The sequence below is a fragment of the Protopterus annectens genome, chromosome 6.part0 (genome assembly GCF_019279795.1).
Source record: "Protopterus annectens isolate FY-2018-M chromosome 6.part0, PAN1.0, whole genome shotgun sequence".
In the NCBI taxonomy this organism is placed as follows: domain Eukaryota; kingdom Metazoa; phylum Chordata; order Ceratodontiformes; family Protopteridae; genus Protopterus; species Protopterus annectens.
In genome coordinates, this window is record NC_056737.1 from 316,209,286 (window position 1) to 316,235,923 (window position 26,638).

General features: G+C 40.1%; 1 protein-coding gene across 2 annotated transcripts in view; it reads right to left on the reverse strand.

Annotated features, from left to right (window-relative positions):
- The window catches only part of ZFYVE26 (zinc finger FYVE-type containing 26), a 3,506,023-nt gene that overhangs the window by 1,678,151 nt on the left and 1,801,234 nt on the right, over positions 1-26,638 (reverse strand). For both annotated transcript variants that reach the window (XM_044074068.1, XM_044074069.1), the window contains one exon: positions 26,304-26,638. This exon is cut by the window's right edge and continues 417 nt beyond it. In XM_044074068.1, the coding sequence (XP_043930003.1) occupies positions 26,304-26,638 (335 nt within the window). The remainder of the gene's footprint in view (positions 1-26,303) is intronic.

The following is a 26,638-nucleotide window of genomic DNA, read 5'->3' on the forward strand; positions in this document are numbered from 1 at the left end:
GCATTTTCAGGACCTGGTCTTGTGTGATAGCTGGAAGTGAGCCAGTTTCAGGTATATCTTGAGTGACAGGCGGAGGGGACAGAGGGGTGGGTTAGAGCTAATTTTATCAACCAGTAGCTTAATTACATGTTCGTCTCAGTCAAGGTAACATTGTTCGAAATCAGCTCAGTGCACTGCTACATTGTATTTTTGAAATTACGATCAACAACTAAAAAAATGCCTTCTGATTATCTTTGGCTTAGGTAGTTATTTTAGCCTCAAAACTTGGCAAAGGTGATCTTATTATGCTCCTGAGTTGTTTGTTTCTGTGACAAGGGCATAAACATTCTGTTAATTACTCTTCTTACCTTTGGTCAAAATTCTTTTCCTTTTATTATAAAACTTGTAGATATGAGTCCACCATGTGGGATACAGCTGCATCTCTTTACCTTGGGTGGAAGAGGTTGCTGGTTTCAGTTTTATTTCAAAGGAGACTGCTTTATGTTCAGTCCTAACAAGTGATGAAGATAAGCAAGGGAGGGTGCAAGCTGCTCCCACAGTAATATGGGCAAGATCCAAGATGTTCAGTCTACAGCTGGATAGTTTAGACCACCATCTACTTCCTGTAGATAGGAGTTGTGGCTTTTTTTTTTTTGTCAGAGACGGAGATGCCCTTCTTTATCACTGTTGCAGTATTCTTGAAAGAAAGGATGTCCTGTCCCAGACAGCCTGACACTCTGCCAGAATGGTAAAGCTTGAAAAGGTACAACTACTCAAATTCTCTTTTCCACCCAAGGTGGTAAATGAGTCATCCTTAAATCAGTCAGTATAAATCCCATTTTTCCCTTTTCCATAGTACAGCTCATGTACTATCTGGATAAAATTAGTATTTGCAAGTCCAATCAGCTTTTTCTTTCCTTTCATCCCACGTCTTTGGGTTTGGCTGTTTCTAAGGAAATCATCTCCTTCTGGATATCCAAGGCAATTTCTTTTTGTTATTCTTTTCATGGCAAGTTTCTGTTTCTCTTAGAGCTAATTCTACTAAGGCTGTTTCCCCTTCTGGTGCTTTCTTCAAGGGGTTGGACACCAATTCCATCCTTAAAGCTGCTACTTGGGTCTTCTATGCATACCTTTACTAAAAATTATAAGTTGGATATGGCTTCTCGGTCCAGAGAAGGTTTTGCTGAAACCATTTTTTGTGGGTTTGTTGTGGGCTCTTTTCAGCTTCCACCTACAATTCTGCTTTTTTTTTTAGCTTTTTTACTCTCCCTTCTTTCAAGAATACTGCAACTGTGATACAGAAGGACATAGTATAGTTGTGTAAAATCTTACCACAACAGTAGATGCCCTTCTCTTCACTGCTGCAGTATTCACTCCTTCTAACCCCCTCCTCTATTTTTTTTCCAAACATCTTTATTAAATTTACACATATGACAAAGGCAAGCTTACGTTTATATAAATAAAAAACATCCAAAATTATATCACTTTAGTTACAATTTACATCACAGACACAATTGAAACGACTATAGCTGTAAATGGGTCTATATTATATAAATGAAGCAATAAAATGTCAACTCACCTTTGATCGACCCCTATTTCTGGAAACTGCACATCAAACTCTCAAATCACCGATTTCTTTCCAAAGGAATGAAATCGGTAGCCTAAACACACACACTGCATTACAACAAACACTATTAAAGTGGGGGGCTTTGCCCCCCCCACCCCTCCTAACTCAATATACTAACTCAGAGATCACACTACAGTCGGGAAAAGGGCAGAATTAAAAGAACAGCCAACTGATTTCTTTCCCTTGGAAAGAAATCAATGATTTGGCCATTCAATGTTGTGCAGCTTAGGGAAATAGGGGTTGATCAAAGGTGAGTCGATATTTTAATGCTTTGTTTATATAATATAGACCCGTTGTAAACATAATACATCACTTATAAACCGTCCGGTCATTGTTAGTTAAGCATTATATAGCTCATTCAAATCCTACCTCTTAAAACTCATTCCTGCACTAAATATATTGTTCCCACAATTCCCATTTTTTCGTATGTAGTTTGCTCCTTCCCTTTTCTAAAGATCCCAGTTCCAGTTGTTTTATCTCTGTTACTATATTCACTACTTCCAGTAAAGTTGGTCTAGACTTTTATTTCCATTTTCTAGTAACTCCTTTTTTGGCAGCCACTATAATTAGACCCAGCAAGTCTTTAATATGTCTATCCAATTCCAATTCTATAGCATAACTCAAAAAAATCATTTCCCCAGTCGGTTTAATCTGCCCAATTATGCAGGCACTTTCCAAGTGAAGATTCTGAACTTCCTGGATTTTGTAGCTACTTTCAGAATCTTGCAAATCATAAACCATTGGTCCTGTTTTGATGCTCACCCCTGTAAGCTTTTGCCAAGTTTCTAACAAATTTTTCCTCTTTTCCCCCTAGTTAATGCCTGAAAAACTCTACTAATCAATCTTTTGTTAACAAGGTTCTCTGATCTTGCCTCCAGCAATATTTCGACTAGGGCAGGCCTTTACCATCCTCTATTCCCAAACTTCCATTCAAAATTCCTAAAGAAACTGCATACACCCCTGTTTTCCAAGGCCTGTCTCTGACTAGGATGGTATTTCTCAACTAATTTTGGACAAATCATCCTATCTGCTCCACTCTTCATTTGTTCCCTGTATTAAAATGTCCTATTTTTTTCTACCAGTTTAGAACTGGTGATTTTTCAACTAGGCCTTGATTCATGAGGTCAATAAGCCACAAACCATACGTCCAGTGCAGATACTCTTTCTTTCTCATTACCTCCTGCAAGTTTTTGTAAGTTTGTCTTAAGACGCTTCTTCCCCCATTCTTCCTTTACAGCCTACAACCAAATACCAAATCTCTTTACTCACCAAGATACCCCCCCCCCGTTTATAACCATTCTTTTCCATTTAATTTCTTAATGGTTACTTTGTAGATAGTAAACTTAACCACAATGAGCAGCTCTGTGATACACCTCAAGATGAGGTACGGCCAACCCCCTCATCCAGTGAAGGGACCAATCTTTGCTAATCTACCCTATGCTACTTAGTTTCCCAGAAATTCTTCATTATCTCCCTTCTCATTTGTTTTCAGAATCAAAAATAAATGCCTGTGCAAACAGAGAGGTAATGAGCATCTTACTGCTTGTAACCTCTGATCCAAATCTACTGTCACTGTTCTCTACTTTCCTAACAATGGCATACTGGTTTTGGCCTGCCTGCTGAACTCTGCCTGAATATTGCTCATATCTGGCTGCATTTTATTTTGAATTGAAGTTTTTCATTTAAGGTTTGGTCAGCTCTATTTTTTATCTTGTATTACATTTGTTTCGTTTTAAGTTTTCTGTTCTGTTGGAATGTTAAAAGGTCTTGGCTAGGGTCAGTTACAAAAGTTAGCAAAGAATTCCTTTGCAAACACTAAACATCAGAAAATTAATGGGAGAAGCTGAAAAACTGCATTCCTCTTTTAGTTAGAAATATCTGTATTTAGTTGAAGTGTGTGTTTGGCATGTTTGCTGTACTCTGCCTGAATACTGCTGATCTCTGGCTGCATTTTATTTTTCTCACCCGCCTTCCCAACTGTTGTTTTGTCGTTAAACTTGGTGGCTTTTGAGTTGCCCACCCCTACTATAAATTTGATTTTGGACACTCCTTCCAGTCCCATCTTATCAGCTCATTCTACGGAGTACAGAGATCATTTTGGAAGGCCCACCCCCTTAGTTTCCTAACTTTGAATTATCTTCTGTTTCCTCCCTTCCATACCTCTCAAACTGGAATCATCAAAAATCTGGACAAGGCCCATGAAAAATTGGAACACATCTGTACACTAATTAACATAACATTTGCATACATAATTATGTAACCCCACCCACCCAATGGAATTGTGGGATACCACCTATCAAACGCCAACTGAAGAACAGACGGCCAAGATATGACACCAGAGTCCCCCTGCTGCCATTCCAATGTCCCATTACCTGGCTATTTTGTCCCATTTACCATAAACACTAACGTGTGCATACTGCTTTACTTCTACAATGATTTGGATTTTATTTTTACATTTTATAGCACAATGCACAAACATTAATAGACATCTGCTAATTAAACAAAGCAATACTGTCTCACAATGAAAATAGACTTGGCATTAAAACTTCTCTGCCCTTGAAGCTCACATTCATTGAAGCAGTATTGAAACCCACACCACATCCAAAGAAAATGCAACTGGCCAGTGGTGGATAAAGATTACTTTTGGGCTGTTTTCAAATCATTGGCCCCTTGCACACAAAACAAGAAACTTACACGTGTTCTTTGATACACCCTTCCTGACTTTATTAAATTATACTCCTTGTACAATACAGCACACTTATTAGAGTGCATTTTAAATTTATTGTTTGAACATTTTTCCAGTTGTAAGCCATAGGCATCTTGCACAGCTTCTTGCACTTATTTTCAATTTCAGTTTTTTTTTTTTTGGGGGGGGGGCAAAAACCAAGGACACATTTTAAACATTGCTTGTATAATTTTGGAAAGTTGCTAGAATAAAATGTTGCGTTACCGCCATGCATTTCACGGCCAAGTCTTGAACCCATGACCCTATGTACTACAGTGAGAGCAACATACAACTATACCAAATCAGCAGTTTCCTATAAGATAGGAAGACTGAAACTTAAATGGCTATCATTTAGTGAATTCAGTTCTCACTTCTCACCATAGCTCTCAACCGCTTAGCACAAAAAAACTGGACAAAGCCAATAATGGAGTTATACAGAATTCAGTTCTCATTTCTCACCACAGTTCTCAACATCATAGCATAAAAAACATGGACAAAGCCAATGATGGGGGAATACAGCCCCAAAATAGGGACAAATTTAAAATACTTATCAACTTAGAAAATTGCTAGAATAAAAGGTTTTGTGTTACCATTTATTTTCTGAAGAATATGAAGTCTGAAATTCAAATGCCTGTCATTATTTAGTGAATTCAACCCCTCAGTGATTTCTTTGCCACAGAAATCCTGAAAACCACACATTTTATGAGGAACAGATAAAAAATATGAGGCATAAATTCACAAGTGGTGGTGGCTATGGGCTTTAGGCTCTTTTTACCCTGTACCCAAGGTACAGGGTTTGAGCCAGAGTGCCTCTAGCCACCAGGTATAGTAAAATTGGGGCATTTTCACACACACAACACACAATGCAGCAAGTCCTTTCTGTTCACCTTGCTAATGCAGCAGTGAGTCCTCTCCGTTCATCTTGCTAGTGAGTAGTTCTTGTTCACACAAAATAATGGCGGGGAAGTGCAGCCAAAAGATAATGTTTCCCTGCTTTCCATTTGAACAGCCAGAATGCACACACATCCACAGTGAGCCAGCCAGCACGTGAGCCCTTGAGCTCAATTCCGACAGGCTAGTAGCCCCGATGGAGCTGACATCATCACGCAAGTGATGATGTCAGCTCAAAAAGCGGAAATAAAAAGCTGAGAAAAACTCAGAAATTAAGGGGTGCCACTCAGGAATCGTGGCACCCCATTATTTGGACCCCAAAACTTGGTAAAAACTGAGTCATTCGGTATGGTTGGAAGGTATGCTCCCCTCCCACTTAAAAAAAATTGCACTTTAGTCAGCTGTTTTTACTGTATTTCTGTTTCTTCCCACTTGATTTTGCTTTTGCTGCTTGTTCTTAAAAGTATTCAACTGCATTTATTCTACTGCATGTATTACTGCGCGTTAGTAGCTTGATTTAATTGTAACGGTTATTCTAAGCCTCCTGGTTTTGGTTTAAGCACTTGGGTTTAAGGACAGTTGTTTTACATTAAGAAGGCTTGTAGTTTACTCTCTTGTGGCAGGAGAGGTAGCTTACATCCTTCTAAGCTGGGAATCGCTGATTGTAGGCTTATCATACCCCTCAACCTCTTTGAAAAAGCCATAACTAAAAGTTGGACAAAGGCCCCAAAACAGGGATAAGTTTTATATATTGCTCTTACAAACTTAGAAAGTTGATAGAATAACAGGTCCTGCATTAGCATGAATTTTCTGAAGAGTATGAAGTCTGAAACTCAAATGTCTATATTTTCTAACTTCAATCTTTAATGATTTGTCAATAATTTACCAGAAAACAACAATTTTATGAAAAGCTGACCAAAAATATGAGGGAATAATCTGGACATGCTGCAAAAATCTGGACAGTTGAGAGGTACTGGCATACCATGTCTGTTATTCTAAAAGTGTTTTACTTCTGGTTTAAGTGTGTGTGCTTCAGGCTCATTATTTTACATTAAGAAGGTTTGTGGTGTACACACTTGTGGGAGGCAAGGGTAGCTTCTATCATTCTGAGCTGGGAATTGCTGCTTGAAGATTTATTGTGCCTGCTTATTTGAATTTTATTTCTGAAACTGGTACACTTTGCTGTAGCATAGACTAGATTCAGGTCTGAATCTAATTCTGTTTGTATAACTTGCGCACTAAACCAGCATCTTTTGTTGGAGAGGGTTCTCCTGCACCCTAGTGGCAGCAGTGTGCAGTTAGAACTCATCTGATTGAATAGGACTCAGTTTTGAGCTTTTTTTTTATTAGTTAATTTGTTTACATCAGTTTGCTAAACCAGCAATGCATTTGCACACTGCACACTGCCACTCAGCTGTGGGGACCACTGGTGGTCACAGATGCAAATACTTTTGCCTGCAAATTTTCCCTTAGTGCTCCATCAGTGACTTCTTGTAATTGTCCCTCACTGACAGGTGATACATTCAGCAAAGCTCCTGAGATGCCAACACAAATCCTACCCACTAGCCCTTTGTATTTTTGTCCACTTCTCCCATCCTCTACTTATTTCTGGTCCCTTTTGTCCTAACTCCGTTTTCTGACCACATCAACTTATCTAGCATTATAGATGGACAATTTCCCACAGTTTCTCCAGCCAGCCTGGTTGACATGGGCATCCTGCGGTAATGCAGTAATTGCCTCATGTGCACTGACAACCCAATTTTTCTAGTCCACACAAATTCATTACATGAGAGATGCATCAAGAACCTAGCATCCAAGCTCTCTAGCTCACCAGTCAGTTCATGTGATACTAAGCAGGTTGTCAGCATACACACCTCACCTCCTGCACCTACCACACCAACAACACACAAACCTACACAAGCAGAGGTTCTTACAAGAAGTTTACCTAAACAGAGATCTCCCAAACACAAACAAGCTTCACATAATAAATCCTCTGCAGAACACAGTACATGCATCACACACCAGTGTCTCACCAGTCAAGCCCCTAAGGCATAACGCAAAAACAAACATCTTAGTCATAGGTGACTTAATTGTGAAACACAGATGTCACTCTCACCAGGCCAGATAAGGAAAAGGTCATGGTCAGCTGTCTGTCAGGTGCCAGGATCCACTACATCACTCACGCAACTCAAGTCTCTCAACAACAGGCACTGTTATAACTCTGTTATTGTCCATGTGGGTGTGAATGATTTGAGACGTACCTCACTGGACTATATGGAGAGAGATGACTGAGCTCTCTGAGTGTCTCAGGCAGGTATGTCCTTAGCGTTAAGCAGCATTTTACCTTCTCCTATGATGACACCTCAATACAAACAAAAAAATGATTAACTTCAACATTTGGCTTAGATTCTAGTGTCATTCAAAGGGGATCCTGTATCTGTCAGCCTGGGAAGACATGATCGACAGACCTCGATGCTTTGCCAGAGACGGCCTTCCTCTGCCACCCCTGGGATTTTGGTTACTGGCTAACGCTCTCGCCATCCCTATAGTGCCTTTTTTAGGCAATGTCACAAGAACAAAATTCCTGATGTAAAAATACCCTCTAAAAACAACCTCAGGGTTATGCTGTTAAATGCTAGGAGTCTAAACCAGAAACTGCACTGACTGGAAGCAGTCCTTGCCCTGGAAGATTACAACTGTGCAGTCAGTGAGACCTGGTTTAAGGCTGTGGACAGCACCGCAGCTATACCATCTCATATTTCTTTCCACACGTTCAGATCACAAACTGAAGGCATGAGAACTAAAGGAGGTAGTGTATTAATATTGATTAAAGATAAATACAAATATAGATTGGTTAAACAGCATAATTCCCTTGAATTACTTCAGGTGCAACTGACCAAAGGTAAGAATACAAACTTCAGGTCATTGCCAGCTATTGGACCCCCCCCTCCATGAATCAGGGCATCCACTCAGCCTACTTGGATCCACTTGAGTCAATTAAGACACAACCAAATACCCTGGTTTTGGGGGACTAATTAACCATCCATAGACTGGGTAAATTATACATGTTCTAACTCATTTGCCCAAAGGTTTCTAGACTTCGTTCACTCTAATTCCCTGACCAGCTGGTTGACACATCCACAAGGGCAAGTGGCAACACTAGACCCAACCCCCTTAGCAACAACTACACTAAAAAACTTCTCCAAGGCCAATTACAACCTCTTACATGACAACATAAATAGCTTCATAGCCTCTTCTCCCACTGATGGAACAGACACCTATGCTAAGTTATACACCAATGCTTTACATAAGCACCTGTACAATTACACACTGACTCTACCATACCTGATAGAACCAGAGAGAGATCTTCAAGGAAAAAACAAACCTGCCTGGTGGACAACTGCCAATAATAGGCTATACAACAGGAGAAAGAAATTGCTCTCTAAGAGTAGGAAAGAATGGTTTCAAAACTAGAAACACTCCCTCCTCAACTTAAGCAAATAAAACTCCTAGTGAAGTCCTCCAAAGCTAACTACGAATCCAAATTAGTTTCCCTAACTAAGGATAACCACAAGGCATTCTTTAGTTACATCCATAAGCTCAAAGGTAAGGCCCAGATTTGCGCTGAACCCATAGTTAATGGTACTACATATAAAGAACCTGTGGATATAGCAAACCTGCTGGCTGACAGGTTCAGTGAAAACTTTACTCCCCTGTCCTAGTCACACATACCCCAAAGCATCCCTAACACCTGTCCCTCACCTAGTATCTCTTAGAAGCAGGTCTTAAATGCCCTCCCCAAGGCTAGAAACACAGCCTCTATGAGACCAGTCAACATCCTGGGCTCTGTTCTACATGGGTTAAAATAGGAATTAGCATCACCATTGAGCATGCTTTTTGATCACAGCCTAAGCACTGGCTTCGTCCCAGCAAATGGAAAACAGCTACAACCATCCCTATGCACAAAGGGGGTGCATCCATGGACCCATCAGCCTGACCAGCCTTATCTGCAAGGCCATAGAACAAATCATCATGGACCTTATTAACAAAAATATAGGAAATCTCCAAATGCTCAACCCCACCCAGTTTGGCTTTGTCAAATGGAGATCATGCCTGTTAAACTTGGTAGACTTCTTTGAGACAGTCATCAAAGCCCTAGACGATGGCAAATCTGTGTATACAGCTTACCTAGACTTAGTCGAGGCCTTTGGCATAATCCCCCACTCAGCCATCACTGATAAACTCACCCAGTTGGGTATCAACCCATATATTGTCAAGTAGGTTGCAAACTGGCTCACTGATAGAACAAATACAGTCAAAATAGGAGACTCCACCTCCTCCAGCAGACCAGTAACCAGTGGTATTCCACAAGGATCAGTTCTGGGACCTCTACTGTTCAGAATCTACTTCTCCAAAGTACAGGCTAAAACTAAAGGACTGTGGCTGACAAAGTTTTCTGATCACTGCAAACTGGAAGCAATCATTGAAACCCCTAGTGATGTCAACATCCTGCAAGAAGGTCTTACGCTGACTAATGACTGGTGCCAAAGTCATGGTCTTAAATTTAATGCAAAAAAATGCATCGCCATCCCCTTTGGCAAGGGTGATGTTCCTGCAAACTACCACAACAGCAGCAATACCCTAAGCACAGAGTCAGTGGTGAGAGATCTGGGCACGCAGGTTGTCGGCAACCTTACCTTTGATCACCATGTCTCCACAGTAGTAAGAAGGGCATTTTATATTGCTTACCTCATAAATAAGGGTACTGCCTCCAGAAAAAAAAAAGAGGTTATAACCCCACTGTAGTCTTCCCTCATCAGTCCAGTAATAAGGAGTACAATGCTCCCCTTTTGGAGTGTTCCTTTCCAAACATCTGCAGCAATTGGAGACCACAAAGGTTCCTTACAAAGAAAATTCAGGATCTTCAAGATATGTCTTATACGGACAGATTGAAATCATTGTCACTTTAATCTGGTTCATACAGACTGCTCAGAGGCAACCTGTGCCTTGCATACAGACCAATCTCTGACCCAGCTTTAATGGAAATGCTGCACATTCGCAAGTCAAATGGCACACGGGGTCACTCACTCACAGGACCTTAACCTGGTATGTGACATCAACAGGACTTGCTGGAGAGAGAAATCTGTCTCACAGAGGTTGCCCCACTTTTGGAACAAGCTTCCCATTCATGTTTGACAAAGCCCCTCATTAGCCCTATTTAATCGTAATTTGGACGATTAGATGAGTAACTGGAAATTCACCCCAGGGGTTCCACCTGTGTCCCTGTAGGACAGCAGCAATAGGTGCTGATTTTAGTGTCTGCTTGAATCAGACACCCTCGAGAACATCAGCTGAACTTGGCTAGGCTTGTAAGATCCTTGCAGCTGAAAGCCTAGTAACCTCCTACGATCCTACTTTTCTCTTTCATTGCCCTCCACGATTCCTTTGTGGTACTTCATGCCCTCCTACTTATTCATAATCCCAGGTACTTCATTTTATCATGCTCTCACAACTCTGGGAATTCACTTGCTAATTCAAATGTGAGAACATGATTTATGCTTATTTCTTTGGTTTTGTCCAGATTTCTCTCAATGCCAGACAGCCTTGCAAATCTTTACAAGATACGTAAAAATGGGATGTTCCAGTTGGAGTTTGTTAATAAAAGATAACATCATCTGCGAATAAGTACAATTTTTCTTCATATCCTTTACTCATTCCAAACCTCTAAGAGAAGCTTGCCTTATTTTTTGTGCCAAAAGCAACAAATACAAAGCAAACAATAGAATGGATATTGAAGCAGCCCAGTCTAGACTCCAACCAGTCAGGAAGTTCTGGGTCAACCTCCCTATTTACTTTAAACCTGCATTAAAGCCCTCAGATATCTTGTAGAACTCTAACAATGATGAGAAACGTATTCCCCAGTGTACTCTGTCAAATGCTTTCTCACCATTGAGACCTATCATTAAGTATCATCTCCATCTTACAGTTGTGCATGGGTAAATGTGTTTTTAATATGTTATCGAATGTTTACCTTCCCTTTATAAAACCAGAATTCTGGCCAGTTTATTAGCTAGGATAACTGCAAATAATTTACAGCTGTTAAGTACCAAGATCAGGTGGGTAAGCATCAGGGCTGTCTGGAGACTTATTTTCCTTTTATTTAAGGAAATTATTGCAGTTTTCCATGTCTATGCAATTTTTTGGTGCTGGACTGCCTTGTTAAATACCCTTGACCATATTGGCAGAATAAAGTCTCTACAGTCCTTCTGTAACTCAACTAGCATGCTGTCACTTCCAGGGGATTTCCCGATAGCTTGTCTGCTTATCTGGTCTTCTGTTTCACATACATCAGTTTTGTTAAGTCCTGGGCACCTGTCAAAAATTCTAGGGGTTCTCAAACCATCAAAAAACCTCACCATCTCTATTTGCCAATCTTTATAGTTTGTCTGTGGGGTGTAAAACATTCTAGTAATATTTCAAAAAGTTTGCAATCTCATTCGGAGATATAGTTAGCATTCCTGTTCAGGGTGTCTCAGTTTAAATATTCCTGTTTCCACATTTTGTTGCCTTAGTTTAGCTGCTGATGTTTTCTGAGCTCTAGACTTGTTTACAAAGTATTGAAGACAAAGGGCTACCTGTTTTTTTTCTGTATATTCTTCCAAGTACTTATTCCACTTCATTTCCATATTTTCCAATTCACTTTTCTCCTCTACTGATAGTCCTGTCAAATTGAGGCTCTCTCATCTTATTAAAACAATATTTCCTTAAATATTATTTCCATTCTATTCCTTCTATTTCACAGAACTTCCTCTTTAGTCTCTCTTTACTTCTTCCAAACGCACCTCATGTTGTGTGCCTTGATTTTCCTTTATAATGCTTTTAAGTAACTACCCAATCTTATTTTTCTTCTCCAGTTTTCTTAACCGCCCATTTACAAATCTCCAGTGTCTCTCCTGATTCAGTACAAGTCTATCTTGTAAAACCGTCTCCAATGGGAGATGAACTGAGTAAATCACAGGGCGAGGGATCAGATCCCCTATGTTGCAGTCATACTCAGACATATATACTCTATCCAATCTTAACTAGCAATTATGCTGACTTAAATGGCGGGTGAATCCCTTACCGGACGGTTAAATATGTCAAGTCCATCAGCCCACAAACATTTAAAATATTTCTAAATAATCTGCCCATTGGGATTACTCCTTTTTTTTCTTGATCCTGCACTAACATCTATTGTTATGGTTATTACGCTCCTACAACCTAATAACATAATTCCCTGTTGAAATGCCACTATATCCATGAATACTTGCTTTAACTCATTGTTTTTGATCTTGGGCTGGGGAGGTATATACTATCCAATGTTAATTGTTGCCTGACCCAAAATCCCCTTACCAATATATATCTACGTTGTCCATCAGATGATCATTTATGTAAACGCACGCCTCTCCTATCCAAAATTATTACCCCCCCTTCTTTCTGCCTGTTGCTTCCTCTGAGTACTCCTCTGCAAAGCCCTTCTTAATTAGTCTTCATGTTCGTTAAATGTGACTCCTGTAGCATGACTACCCCAGCCATATCTTCCCTAGTGTATTTTGTGCTTTCATTTTTTTCTGCTAGACCATTAACATTCCAAGAGATAAGTCTCAATATTATCCCTGTAATAACATTTTCCTGCTTCCTACTCCTTGTATATCACAGGACGTTATCCTTCAACACTTATGAAAAATGAAAAATATGAACGTTAAAACTATACACAGATGGCTCAAAATAGCTAACAATCCTCCAAACTACGTACATACAATCCCTTGCAATTTTTTTCTATATTTCCTTAAAGCAAGATGAAGCCATAGCTCTATGTGCCTTATCTAGCAGATTAACTGTCACTCCCTACCTCTAAATACATCTTATTCTTGTAACCCCATTATATTTTTTATCTGGATCCATCCATCCTAAAATGTATGCTTCCTGCTGGCTTGGGAACTTTGTGAGTAGACAATTTAACTGAGAGGAACATCTCTGGGGAATATAGTTGCGAGCACCCCATCATCTACTCCTACTACTTTAATTATTCATTAGTGTAGAAAATTACTCACCAAATATGTCCCCTTGGCAATTCTTTTTCCTTTTCTGGTGTTTATTGCTCGCTGGATCCTATCTCTGATAATCTGTCTTGGATAACACCCTTGTGCACATCCTCATATAATGCAAACGTTCCTGGTGTGGGGCAAACTATTTGTCATGCCTGCCTTCACTGCTAAAGATTCAGTGAATTTCAATGCTTTTCCAACAGCAGGGCTTTCACTCACTCGATTTGATGCCTATGAAACACTTCTACTTAGGTTTTAAATACTGTATCACAATCACACTGTTAAACTTCTAACCATAAATAAGGCTTTTAGGAACTTATGGTCAACGCACAACTATCATCTATCTTCCCTCACCTCAAACTAAGCCCTCCTCCATGAGGCATTTCAGTTATAGTACACACAGCCTCCTTTCAAGGTTCTGTGTTACCCCTACATAAGATTCTCTAGTAATTTATTTTATGCTCAATCCCCACCAGAAATCTGGATTCCAAAACTCCAGATAGCATTTCTGCACTTGGAAAAAATCGTCGGGAGGGGGCAAACATATGCATTAGTGGTCCATTTGCTTTACATTTCACCAATTAGGTAAAGGTAAAGAATCTCCTACTACTTTGCCCTTCCATTACCATTACCATTACCATAAAAACGGGAAAACTGTGGTTATTAGTCAAGTTTCAAAACCTCTATGCAGAATTTATATATAAAATCAGATGAGTTAGTCCCTCTCTTACTTCTCAGTTGCCCACTTCTTTATCTTCTTCTGTCGAGTCACCTCTTGGCTGCTGTCTTGCATATCTTATATTAACAGTAGTTCCATACTTCCATTATTTATCATTTCTCATTCATGAAGAAATGAAAAGTATTTAGTTAATAGCCTAAAGTAATGCAGTCACTGTCCAGAGTCACTTTACCAAGTTTCAATGAAATGTTCCTCCACGTTCTCAAACAGTAAATAAGTGGAAAACTCCTTATTAGTTCTGAACTGTCTGCCTCCATATCTTCTTCTGGTGGGACATCCACAGACTGCTAAACATCTCCTTCCTGGATTTCTTGAGTAGCATGCCCTTTACCTCTAGAAGAAGCATCTACTGCATCATAACTGCACTTAATAGAATGGCGAGCCACCTGGGAAGTAGTCCCTAACAAGGAGATGGCAGAAGTCATACCCACAGAATCAGAAAGGTCAGAAATTACCCCACAGGCCTGTGAAAGAAGAGCCAAAATATATCTTGACATATGGGTCTGATAACTGACAGCCCAAAAAGCAAAGGTAACTGAGGTATAAACCTTCTTATGTAGCCTTTCCATAAATCTGCTGTCTTTATCAGCAGAAAGTAACTTTGTATATGGCAGCAACTGAGATAGCTTGTCAGATAACACAGACACAGAAAATTAGAAATATAAATAAATAAAATAGAAAAATTTGCATTCCTCAGGCACCCTGTAAAACTTATCAGGTTTTTTGGAGGCAGGGGGCTGGGAGTCTGTAGCCTGAAGCACAGTAGAAAAGGCATCCAAAAAGGCAGCTTAAATAGGAGGAACAGCAGAAGTTCTAGGAGAGTCCATTTGTAGAAGCTTGTAATACCTTTTCTGAGCCTCAAACCTGGGCAATATCCCACTTAAAAAGATTTCATCATTCTGGAAACTGTGTTCCCAAAGGAAATCTCTTTAAAAGAAGTGTCAGGACTAGTGGACTCATCTTCCATAGTCTGACGGAGAAGGAATATGGGAAGAATAAGCAAGGGATTCCTTATCTGAATCCTCCCTCTTCCTCTGAGGAAGCCTGTTCCCTAGGCCTTTTGAAGGGAGTAGAGGACCAAGGTAGAGCAGGAACAGAAACTCCTTAGGGGGCTTTAAGGCCATAAGAGCATTAAACAACCCCCGAGTGAAATGCTGCCATTCACTCAGAGTCCTTAGGAGCAGGAGAAACACGTTTTGTTTTTTGTTGCTTTTTCAATGGAACATCCGCCTTATAAAATTTAGAAGGCTCAGACCCCAGATGGCATTCTACAATGGTAGTTGGTACTTCCTCCCAAACCAAAATCTGAGGAACACCCCTAGGCCCTTCAGTAATAATCAGCCGCAGTTCCTCCTATACATCTGAATAGGAAGTCTGCAAGACCTCCAGGGACATGCATGAGGTCGGATCAATGCTGGCTTCCAAAGTGGTCATGGTAGAGGAAGCCAGTGATGGAGCCAGTCGATCCTATGAGTGCGTGACAGGCTATAAACAGGCATCAATGGATTAGGGACACACACTAGTGCTAGCAAAAGATAGAAAAGGGTGTGATAGCTCTGCGCTGGGTCTGGTGTAAGCTCCAAACCAAATTCCCATAATGAAATAGGTTTCTCCAGACCATGAGACTTTAGCCTCGGAATGGGAGATCCAGACAAACATTTATCAAACAGGGCCTGTTGGTCCAGGTTAGCATTAGATCAATGTGCATCTCTAAGAAGCTTTCCAAGGGCTTGCACACATCTATAAATACTGAGCGTGTGCAAGCCTGACTGCCATTTCGTAGTAAGCTGATAAAATGTAAGCATGTTTGTATGTATGTATGTATGTATGGTCTGTCTGTCAATAAGTTTGTTTATATTTAATGATGCTGCTAACCATCCTGAACTGTTTCTGTATAATAAAGAATCTAAATGAACTACCCCACCTGCTTGTCATCTGCGTTAAAGGGATGAGCAACATGGTGTCAGAAGTGGCATGGATGAAACGACTTGCGGCTAGAAAGAACTCCAGTTTCTCCACTTTGAATTCAAGAGGCATTTAGTTAGTACTGGTGGTATATACAGAAATGGACCATCCCTGCTGCACATATGATTCGCAAAACAGGTCAGAAAAGAATTTCAGATGTTCAAACTATTTCTTATTCGCAAAATATAAAACAAAGCATACAGAATGCTCTAAACAATATTAAAATAAGTTGAAATGTCTAATATTGATAGAAATATTTGAATTACTAAGGAAAATATTTGAAATAAGTTCTGAATGCATAAGACAGCAGTCTCCAACCTTTTTTGCATCAAGGACCGGTATCAATGTAAGACAATTTTCTAAGGACCGGCCAGTGTGCGGCACGCATAATAATGTGCACATTTATTCATTTATTGATTTATTTGACATCTGTTTAATGAGGCTGCCTGACTGGACTAGAACACCTGGGGAGAAAAGCTCAAAAGTACAATAAAAAGACAATTACCAAAAAAAGTGTACATTCTGCTTAACAGCATAACATTGATCTACTATAGCTGAAAGGTAAGCAAACCTTATTAACTTTAAGTTTTTAAGAGCAATATTTAAAATTTGTCCCTATTATTTGGCTCTGTCCAGCATACCTCTCAATTGTACAGATTTTCGCATAATGTCCAAATTTTTGCCTCATATTTTTTGGTCTTTTTTTCATAAAATTGTTGTTTTTTGGCAAACCACTGGCAGCTCATTGAGGATGAAGTCAAAAAATAATGACAGACAGTTGAGTTTCATACTTCATACCCTTCAGAAAATCCATGCTAATGCAAAACCTGCATTTCTATCAACTTTCTAGGTTTGTGAGAGCAGTACTTAAAAGTGTCCCTATTTTGTGCCTTTGTACCCCACTATTTTTGGCTTTGTCCAGATTTCTTGATCTAAGAGGGTGAGAAGTGTGTGTCCAGTGGTATGGTCCAGACTTGCACAGACCTCATTGCTGCTACTGCCAGGGATCACTCTCACTCTTCACTCTCTCCCCCATGACACACACATGCACAGTCTCTTTTGCATTCATGCATGCATTCACTCACACACATCGCTCTCACTCTTTTCCGATCTTTCACACAGTCATAGTCACTCCCTCATTCATACCTGGATTCACTCACACATCACTCTTACTCTCCCAATCACACACACAAAGTCACTTCCTTATTCATAACCTGCATTCACACACACATTGCGCTCACTCTCTCCTGATCAAACACACACAGTGTCACTTCCTCATTCATACCTGCATTCACTCACACATCGCTCTCATTATCTGTCACACCCACACGCCACATACCCACTTACGCATTCATTCATACATCGCTCTCTCTCTCTCCAAGTCTGCACCCACATGCCACATACCCACTTACGCATTCATTCATACATCGCTCGCTCTCTCTCCTGATCTCATACACACACACAGTCACTTCCTCATTCATACCTGCATTTATTCACACATTCATTCACACACTGCGCTCACTCTCCTGATGTGACACATACACACACTGCCATTTCCTCATTCATACCTGCATTCACTCACACATCGCTCTGACTCTCCCGATCCCATACACACACCACCACTTCTTCATTCAATCCTGCATTCATTCACACATCACTCTCACTCTCCCAATATCACACACACAACCACTTTTTCATTCACTCCTGCATTCATTCACACATCACTCTCCCGATCTCTCACACACATACACAGCCACTTCTTCATTCATTCCTGCACTCACTCACGCATATCGCTCTCACTCTCCTGATCACACACACACACACACACACACACACACACACACACACACACACACACACACACACAGCTACTTCTGCATTCATTCACACATTGGTCTCTCTCCTGATCTCTCACACACAGTAACTTCTACATTCATTGCTGCATTCATTCACACATTGGTCTCTCTCCTGATCTCTCACACACAGTAACTTCTACATTCATTGCTGCATTCACTCACACATCGGTCTCACTCTTCCAGTCTCACACACACATTTCTTCATTCATTCCTGCATTTATTCACACATTGCTCTCATTCTCCCGATCTTACACACACACACACACACACACACACACACACACACACACTCTTTTGCTTTCATGCACGCATTCACTCACACACGCAGACAGACACACACACTCTCATACAGGCATTTACTTTCCTGACGGCCCGGTTCCAAATGCTCCGCAGCTCGGTGGTTGGGAACTGCTGGCATAAGATGAATAAAACGAATAAAATAAACAGAAACTGCATTTTTCACAAAGCACTTATTTTTCATATTGATTAAAGCTATCCGAGTTAAAAGAAGTGTATGAAGTGCTTGTATGTTTGTGCGGTGTTACAGTAAAGTTATTTCTCAAATACAGCCATTTCAGAGCTTGTTTGTATATAATTACAAAGGCCATATTTTCAGTGCGTTTGCACATACTTTGTTGGCACGGCTGAAGGATTTTGAAAACCAAGTGCACTTGTGTTTGATACTAATACTGCAGAGAACTGGAGAGTGTTTGAGTAAGAGTACAACATTTTCATACAGGCTGCATTTTCTGATAAAGCTGACAGTACAATGGCATTTATTCTGCTCAATTTAGCTGGGTCAGAAGCCACTGAAAGGAAATGTTCATTTGTTTATGCACCTGCTATCTTTGCCGGACAGGGGGAAAACAGTCATATTGTTCTGTGCTTAGAACATAAATTTAGAGAAATGTGTAACCCCCCAGACAAATATTACAATGGAGAGGCACTCATTTTACATAAGGGATCAAAAGCCTGGTGAAACTTTTGCAGCATATATAACTGACTTGAGAAATAAGGCTTACATGTGCAGATTTGGTGATTTAAGGGATGAGTTGATAAAGGACAGACTTGTGTATGGTACTAAAGATGATGCAGTGAGAAAGATTGTGCTTTGTGACAGTGATTTAACTTTGAATAAGGCCACTGAGATTTGTCAGATATAACAGCTCAAGGAAAAGCACACAAATATGCTTATAAATGAGAAAGACATGTTTCCATTAACTTCTAAAGCTCACATTAATAGCATATGCAGCACTTGGTTAAGAGAAACAGGTCTGGGCACATGGCAGCAACTGTAGCCCCTGCAACACTCACAGGTAAACCCCAGAGCCTTCTAGCAAGTTCCAGAGTTCGCACAACCTTAGTGAAGCAAAACAGTGAGTCAGCAAACTGAAAGCAAGGGCCAACACCCAATTTCATTGCCAACTGTCATGACTGTTGTGGGAATCATGAATCTAAGAGAGAGAAATGCTTAGCTTTTGGTCAACAATGCCACAAATGTAATAAATGGAAGATTTTGTAAATCAAAAGCCACACATTCTTTTATTAAAATGGAACATTTTAAGAAATGATTTAATCAATTAGAAAGCTGCAACCCTACTTTTTATGTTGATGGTGTGTCAGTGCTTAATGAAACGGTCAATGCAACAGATTTATAGGCCAAGAATTCCTATTGCTAAAGACACTAGTATCATGTTGTTTTGAATTTGTAACTCCTGTAAAAGTGTTCTTTATTGCCTATTAGCTGCATTGTTTGATTTACATCTTATGCATTTGCATTACTGATTGTATGAATTTTATTCTTGTATTTTTCTTTAACATTTTGTAACCTTTAATGTATTTGTATTGTTTACGGAGCTTTTCTCCCCGGGCCTCCACTAAAAACGGGCACTTTTGGGTCCAGTGGACTTCCCCGGTAATCAAACTGAAAATAAAATAAATAAATAAAGAATGAAGTATTTTGTACTGTTTGGATAAATGGAAAACCCATAGAGCTCAAAGTTGATGTGTCTGCAGAAACATTTGCTAGAGTATATGCTGGTGAAAGGCTTGATTTGGCAAAGTGTGTGAAGCTTGTTGCTTACGGTGGAGAAGAGATTCAAATGAAAGACTCAGTAATACTTTCATGTTACTTTGCTGGGAGAAGCGACAACTTACTATTTTATGTGGTCAAGAGGCACGTCCAGTCATTACTAGGGCTCAGAGATAGTTTGAAAATGGGACTGCTTTCATTTAATAAGGAAGTCTACTATGTTAGCTTAAAAGACCACTATTCTAATTTCACCCAGTCTTTTTTTCCATCTATGCTGATCTTTTCAAAGACAAACTAAGTAAGCTTCCAGTTGTGTACGCAAAGTTAGACCCAGGTGTCAGTCTAGTTATCAGGCCAGCCTGAAAAGTTCCAATAGCTATGCAGACTAGAGTCAAAGCCGAGCTAGACAAAATGGTGCTACAAGGTATGATTTGTCCAGTAGATGAACCAAATGAATGGGTATATATCATGGTGGTAGCTCAGAAGAAAAGATATGAGAATTTGTTTCGATTGACGAGATTTGAACAAGGCACTGAAAAGACATCATCCAATGTGTACAATCAAAGAAGTTGCTGCTCTTATGTCAAATGTCAGTGTTTGTTTCTGTCTTAGATGCAACGAGTTTGTTTTGGCAAATCTTGCTCAACAAGAAATCTTCATTAACCATTTTCAGTACTCCGTGGAAGGTACAGATTTCTGAGAATGACATTTGGGATAAATTCTGCAAGTGAAGTCTCTCAACATGCAATGGAGCAAATTTTTTCTGAGTATCCGTGTGCTATTATAGTAGACGACATACTAGTAGGAGGTAATGGTAAAGCAGAGCATAACAGAAACCTCAGAAAAGTTCTGGAAAGGGCACATCAAGTGAATCTTAAGCTCAATCCACAAAAATGCAAATTCAAGCTACAAGAACTCACTTATGTTGATCATTTATTTACCAGTTCAGGATTATGACCAGACCCTTCTAGGCAAACAGCCATTCCTGATATGCCAGCTCCAGACAATGTTCAAGGCTTGCAACGTTTTCTTGGCATGATTAACTACCTAGGCAAGTTCGTTCCAGACTTGAGTCACATATCAGAACCACTCAGAGAGCTAACATGTAAAGATGTATCCTGGTCATGGTTAGCGCAACACCAGGCAGCATTTGATGTCCTGAAACAGAGAATTGCCACTCCATCTACTCCCAGATACTGACATCCAAAAGCCAGTTACTCTTTCATGTGATGCTTCAAAATTTGGTCTTGGTGCAGTCATTCTACAAGAGGATCAACCTGTTGCTTGTGTGTCCATAACCCTTACCCAAGCTGAAATGCAGTATACTCAGATAGACAAAGCTTTTGCCTATTGTGTTCACATGTTCCAAGTTCCATGACTATGTTTAAGGCAGACCTATCCAGATCGAAACAGACCACCAACCTCTAGTCACTATTTTGAGAAAGCCTATGCATACAGCTCCAGCCAGAATGCAAGCATGATGTTGAGATTGTAAAAGTATCATTATAATGTAGTCTACAAGAAAGGCATACTTCTTTATCTTGCTGATACATTATCCAGATCGCCTACATCAACCACTTGAACAGCACGAGAATGAACACTGATTTTCAAGTCGTGGAGGTGAGAATTTTTCTTCCACACGTCTTGATGAGCTGAGAGATCATACAGCCACAGATCCAGTTTTACAGAAACTCAACCACTTTATCAAAGAAGGATTGGCATCAAAGCTATTTAGTTTACCTCCAGAAGTGCAACCTTACTTTCCATACAGAGATGAAATTTTGTCAGACAATGGAAGTTCCTAAAGTTATTGTTCCAAAGTCTCTGCAACAAGACTACATTATTATCTTACATCGAAGTCACCCAGGAGCAGACTCTACCAAAAGAAGGGCAAAAGGATTACTATTGTGGCATTCTATGTCACAAGATATTGAGAGAGTATTGAGAGAGTATTATCCACTTATTCTATGTGTAATAGTACAAAGCCACATCAACAGCAAGAAACATTTCAGCTGAACCAGATTCCTGAACTTCCTTGGCCGACAGTAGCTACTGACATTTTCGAGAGGAATGGTCAACATTACTTGTTGTCAGTAGACACTTATTCCACTTGGTTCGAGATTGCCCTACTTCGCAGTCTAGCATCCAATACTGTCAATATTAAGATGAAGCGTCATTCTGCAGTCCATGGTAGTCCACACAAAGTTACTTCTGACAATGACATGCAGTTCACAAACCAACAGTTGAAAAGATTTGCCGAAGAGTCGGACTACTCATGTCACGAGTAGCCCAGTGTATCTGCAGTCAAATGGTTTGCCAAAACATGCAGTTCAAAGTGCAAAGCAGTTACTAGAGAAGTTGAAATGAGACAAAAGTGATGTCTTCCTGAATCTCTTGAATCTTAGAAACATTCCTCGTGATATACATCTTGGTTCACCTACTCAGAGACTTCTGTTGAAGCAAACCAGAACCACATTACCAATCAGTAGTCAATCATTGGTTCCATGTGTTAAGAACAACAGGTCAGTCAAAACCAATACTGAAGAAGCATTTAATCTAGAAGCCCTATTATGATAAGATCAGCAAACAGCTAAATCTATTTTGAGAAGGAGAAATAGTAAGGATGCAAATGTCCAAAGGTTATGATCAAATTGGAGTGGTGAACAATATTTGCCCAGAGTCGAGATCGTACATTGTGGAATCACAAGGAGTAGACTTTATGCGGAAATGGAAACACGCCACAGCACATAGCCTGTGAAAAAGACTATCTGAGAGTGAGTTGTCCAGTGTTCCAGTTCCAAACAATATTCCCATTTCTGTGATGAGTCCTGAAGTTCCTGACATGACTTGTTCACTGAAGACTGTCCCTGTTGCTAAATCAAGTCCTGATTGTTATGTTATGAGATCCAGTCACATCTCCAGACAATGTTATAGATACACGGCAACCTGGACATGAACATTATGCTTGTTTTAATGTCTATACTGATGCATCTTTAATTGCAATGTCATTTTGATAAAGGGCGATCTTTTTAAGAGGGAAGATGTAGGCCAATGTCCGTATGTCTCTTTAAGAAGTTATCCAAGGGCTTGCACAAGTGTATAAATACTGAGGACGTGTGAGCCTGACTGCCATTTTGTAGTAAGCTGTTGAGACGTAAGCATGTATGTATGTAAGTTCTATCTGTCAATAAGTTAGTTTATATTTAATGATGCTGCTAACCATCCTGATGTGTTTCTGTGTAATAAAGCATCTAAACAAACTACCCTGCCTGCTTGTCATCTATGTTGGAGGGACGAGCAACATCAGCCTTGGGGTCAGACACAAGAAAACAGTGCTTGAGCTCACAACAGCAATCCATGGGCCAGGTCACTCAAGAGACTGACCTCTGGGATCACCCTGGTGACCACTGGGCTCTAGCAAATAAACAGAAGGTAGGGCAGTACAATAACTTCAGGATGCACCCACTCCTATCTACGGGGGCCAATGGCAAAGATTCCTTAACAGAAAGGTTCCTGAATAAGATGTGGTTAACGCTTCATGCAGCACTAGTAAAGGGGAACCTCATCTACTACAGTACTGGTGTTACTAATATTGTTCTTGCCATGTGACAAAAGTGGTTTTCTGACCAATTCACTTAACCAGTTAAATTTAAAATAAAAATAAAATGGAATTCAAGGAATTGGTTGTTCTTGCCTAAAGGAAGTTCAAGTCCAAGTCTGAGTGCCTGCCCTGTAAGGAAAATCTTTCTGTTACTCTACACACATACAGAGCTCTTGGCTGTCATCTTCATAAAGTGGACAAGTGATTTTTCCTACCACCAACAATGAGTAGCCTAACTGAACTTCTGACAGTAAATATCATGCTCCACTTTGAGAAAATATAGGCAATATCTGTACTGGTTCTTGGCTGGTAATTTGATAGCAAAACACACAACATATATAAGACACTTAAGCATGCAAGTACAGAACTTAACTGATACAAGCAAGAACTGAAAGATGGACTGAACAAGCAGCAGAAAAAGAACTGGAGGGCTCAAGGGATGAGTGTGCTTATGTCACTGGTACCTTATATGTCAGTGTATGTGACATTTGGGCATGTGAATATCCCCAGTATGGGGGTTTCCAAAAAAGAGTGTTTCTGAATTTTGACTGGAGGAGAAGAGATACCCAACCAAGGGCCTATCAAGGAGGCTATCAATCATTAGGTTTGGTGACAGTTTCAGTAACAATGTGCAATGAGAGTTTATAAAAAGCACTAAATAACGAAGTAAAAATCAACTCAGCAGAACCTTAAGGTGTTACTGCTCAATCCCAGCAGTCTACATAAAAAAACTGCACTCCCTCTGAACCCTCCTCACACTTGAGAATATAGATGTCTGTGAGTTACAGAGAAATGTATTAAAACAGCAGGAAGTACCCCGGCAGTGAAAGGATTCGGTGCCTTCTACATATTTAGACTAGTAGCTGCACAGGTAAGGGCTAAAGGTGGTGGTATCTCAATACACATCAACAACAGGCATACTTATAGAGTGGTTAGACAGGATGACGTGTTGGAGTTCCTCCATGTCCAGATCACCATAGGCAAAATACCATACCATATCCAAGTCAGTTATAGGTCACCATTAATGTCCCAAGAAGCTCACAATGCAAACTTGAACTTACTGGAGACACTTACCATCCGACCTGTCACCCTACACATGGGCGACCTTAATTACGCCTCTATGGACTTGGAATCCCACACTGCCTTAAATTTAAAAGAAAAGTGATTCCTGGACTTCCTATATACAAACATCCTTGACCAAATAGTGAATACATCCACTACAGGATCCAACATACTGGACCTCGTGCTCATAAATATGGGAGAATGCTGCACCCATTCCATGAATCGTTATCCCTGGTAAGGTCTAACCACATAAAGATGCCTTCTTCAAAATCAACTCCATAATCCCATTAAAACCAGTAACAGTTAGGAACTATTCCAAGGCAAATTACCTTTTATTAAGTGTCAAAACTCAATGCCCCACCAAATCAAGAGATCACAGCAGCCTAAGTTGAATTGCTGTCAGAAACTCTGTACTAGCGCCAGAAACAAACTGCCTGGTGGCCCCCCAAGTTAAACAAGATATAAAAAACAAAAGGAAAAAATGATGGCAAAAATCAGGAAGGGTAATTCCCATAAAGATAATAACTATCTCGAACTAACTATCCCACTAAGTGGGCTAATTAATTCAAGCAAAGCCAAATTTGAGGTTTAAGATAGCCTCCCAAGTGAAATATAACCATAAGGCCTTCTACAGCTATTTCAGAAACATCAAAGGAAACAATGTGCTGAACTGGTGGTTAATGGTGCCACTTTCACCAAACCTAGCAATACAGTGAACATGTTAGCAGACAAATTCAGTTCCAACTTTACTCCCCTCTCGGCCCAACCAGCCCCCAAAATATACCCACAAACATAACCCCTCCAACTACAACTAGGGAGCATGCATAGGCTCCACTTGCTAAAGCCAAGAAGACTACCTCAGTGGGCCACAATAACATCTCAGGATGTCTCCTGAATAGTCTAAAATATGGCTTATTAGGACCCTTGGACTAATTATTTAACTATAGTCTTAAAATAGGCTTTGTGCCACATGAATGGAGGACTGCAACAGTCATTCCCCTTCATAATGGAGGTCCTTTAACAGATCCTGAAAACTACAGACCCTTTAGTCTGACTAGTCTGATTTGCAAACGGATGTAAAGAATTACCATGGAAATTATCAACAAGGACATATGAGATCTCCAGACACTGGATCCACCCCAGTTTCCCTTTGTCAAAGGAAGGTCATACTTAATGAATCTGGTGGACTTCTTTGAAAAGGTCACCAAGACAATGAATGAGGGGAAAATGGTATATACTGCCTACTTAGATCTGGCTAAAGCATTTGATACAATACTCCACATAAGCATCGTCAACAAACTTATGGATCTTACAGTAGCTAGCTGGCTCACCAATGGGACCGAGGTGGTAAGGCCACCTATGCAAAGAGGCCAGTCAACAATAGAGTCCCCAAGGGCTCTACGCTAGGACTACATCTCTTTGGCATATACTTTCTTGAATGTCAAAGCATCTGGCTAATCAAGTTTGCAGGGGACTGCAAACTGGGAGCAGTCACTGAATCCTCCCCAAGACAAGAACACCTTTCAGGAAGGTCCAACACAAATGCTTGGTACCAAAGCTATGGCTTAAAACTCAATACCCTGAAATACATTATAGCATTTTTTGGAAGAAAAATGCATCTGGGCAAGTCCTATAGCCAGATAAATTTTCTGGATTGCTCCTCATATGAGGCATATGGTGGTTATCAAATTTACTGTCCATGTAGCTAACAAATAAAAATGAAAATAATTATAACTTACCATCTGTGACTGCACAGCTCAGGAGAAGATCCCTCATTCTGGAGAGCTCTTTGTTATCTTGTCCATACAGCTCTAAGATGTACAAAGCTCTTGGCCAATCCTTGAGGTCAACAGCCTCATGAAAGGCTTCCATTACTACACTCACTGCTGTGGCAGAATGAAGGCCTGAGAGGACCAAAGTTGCATATTGTTTGCCGCACAAAGAACCAGCAAGACTGTCATTCTCTCCCTGGGTACACTTAAGTGGTTCCAACACTGAAATAAGATATTGTTCCAGAATAGGAAACTCTTTGAGTAACAAGTCACATTCTTTGGCAATCTGATCCATGTCCAAA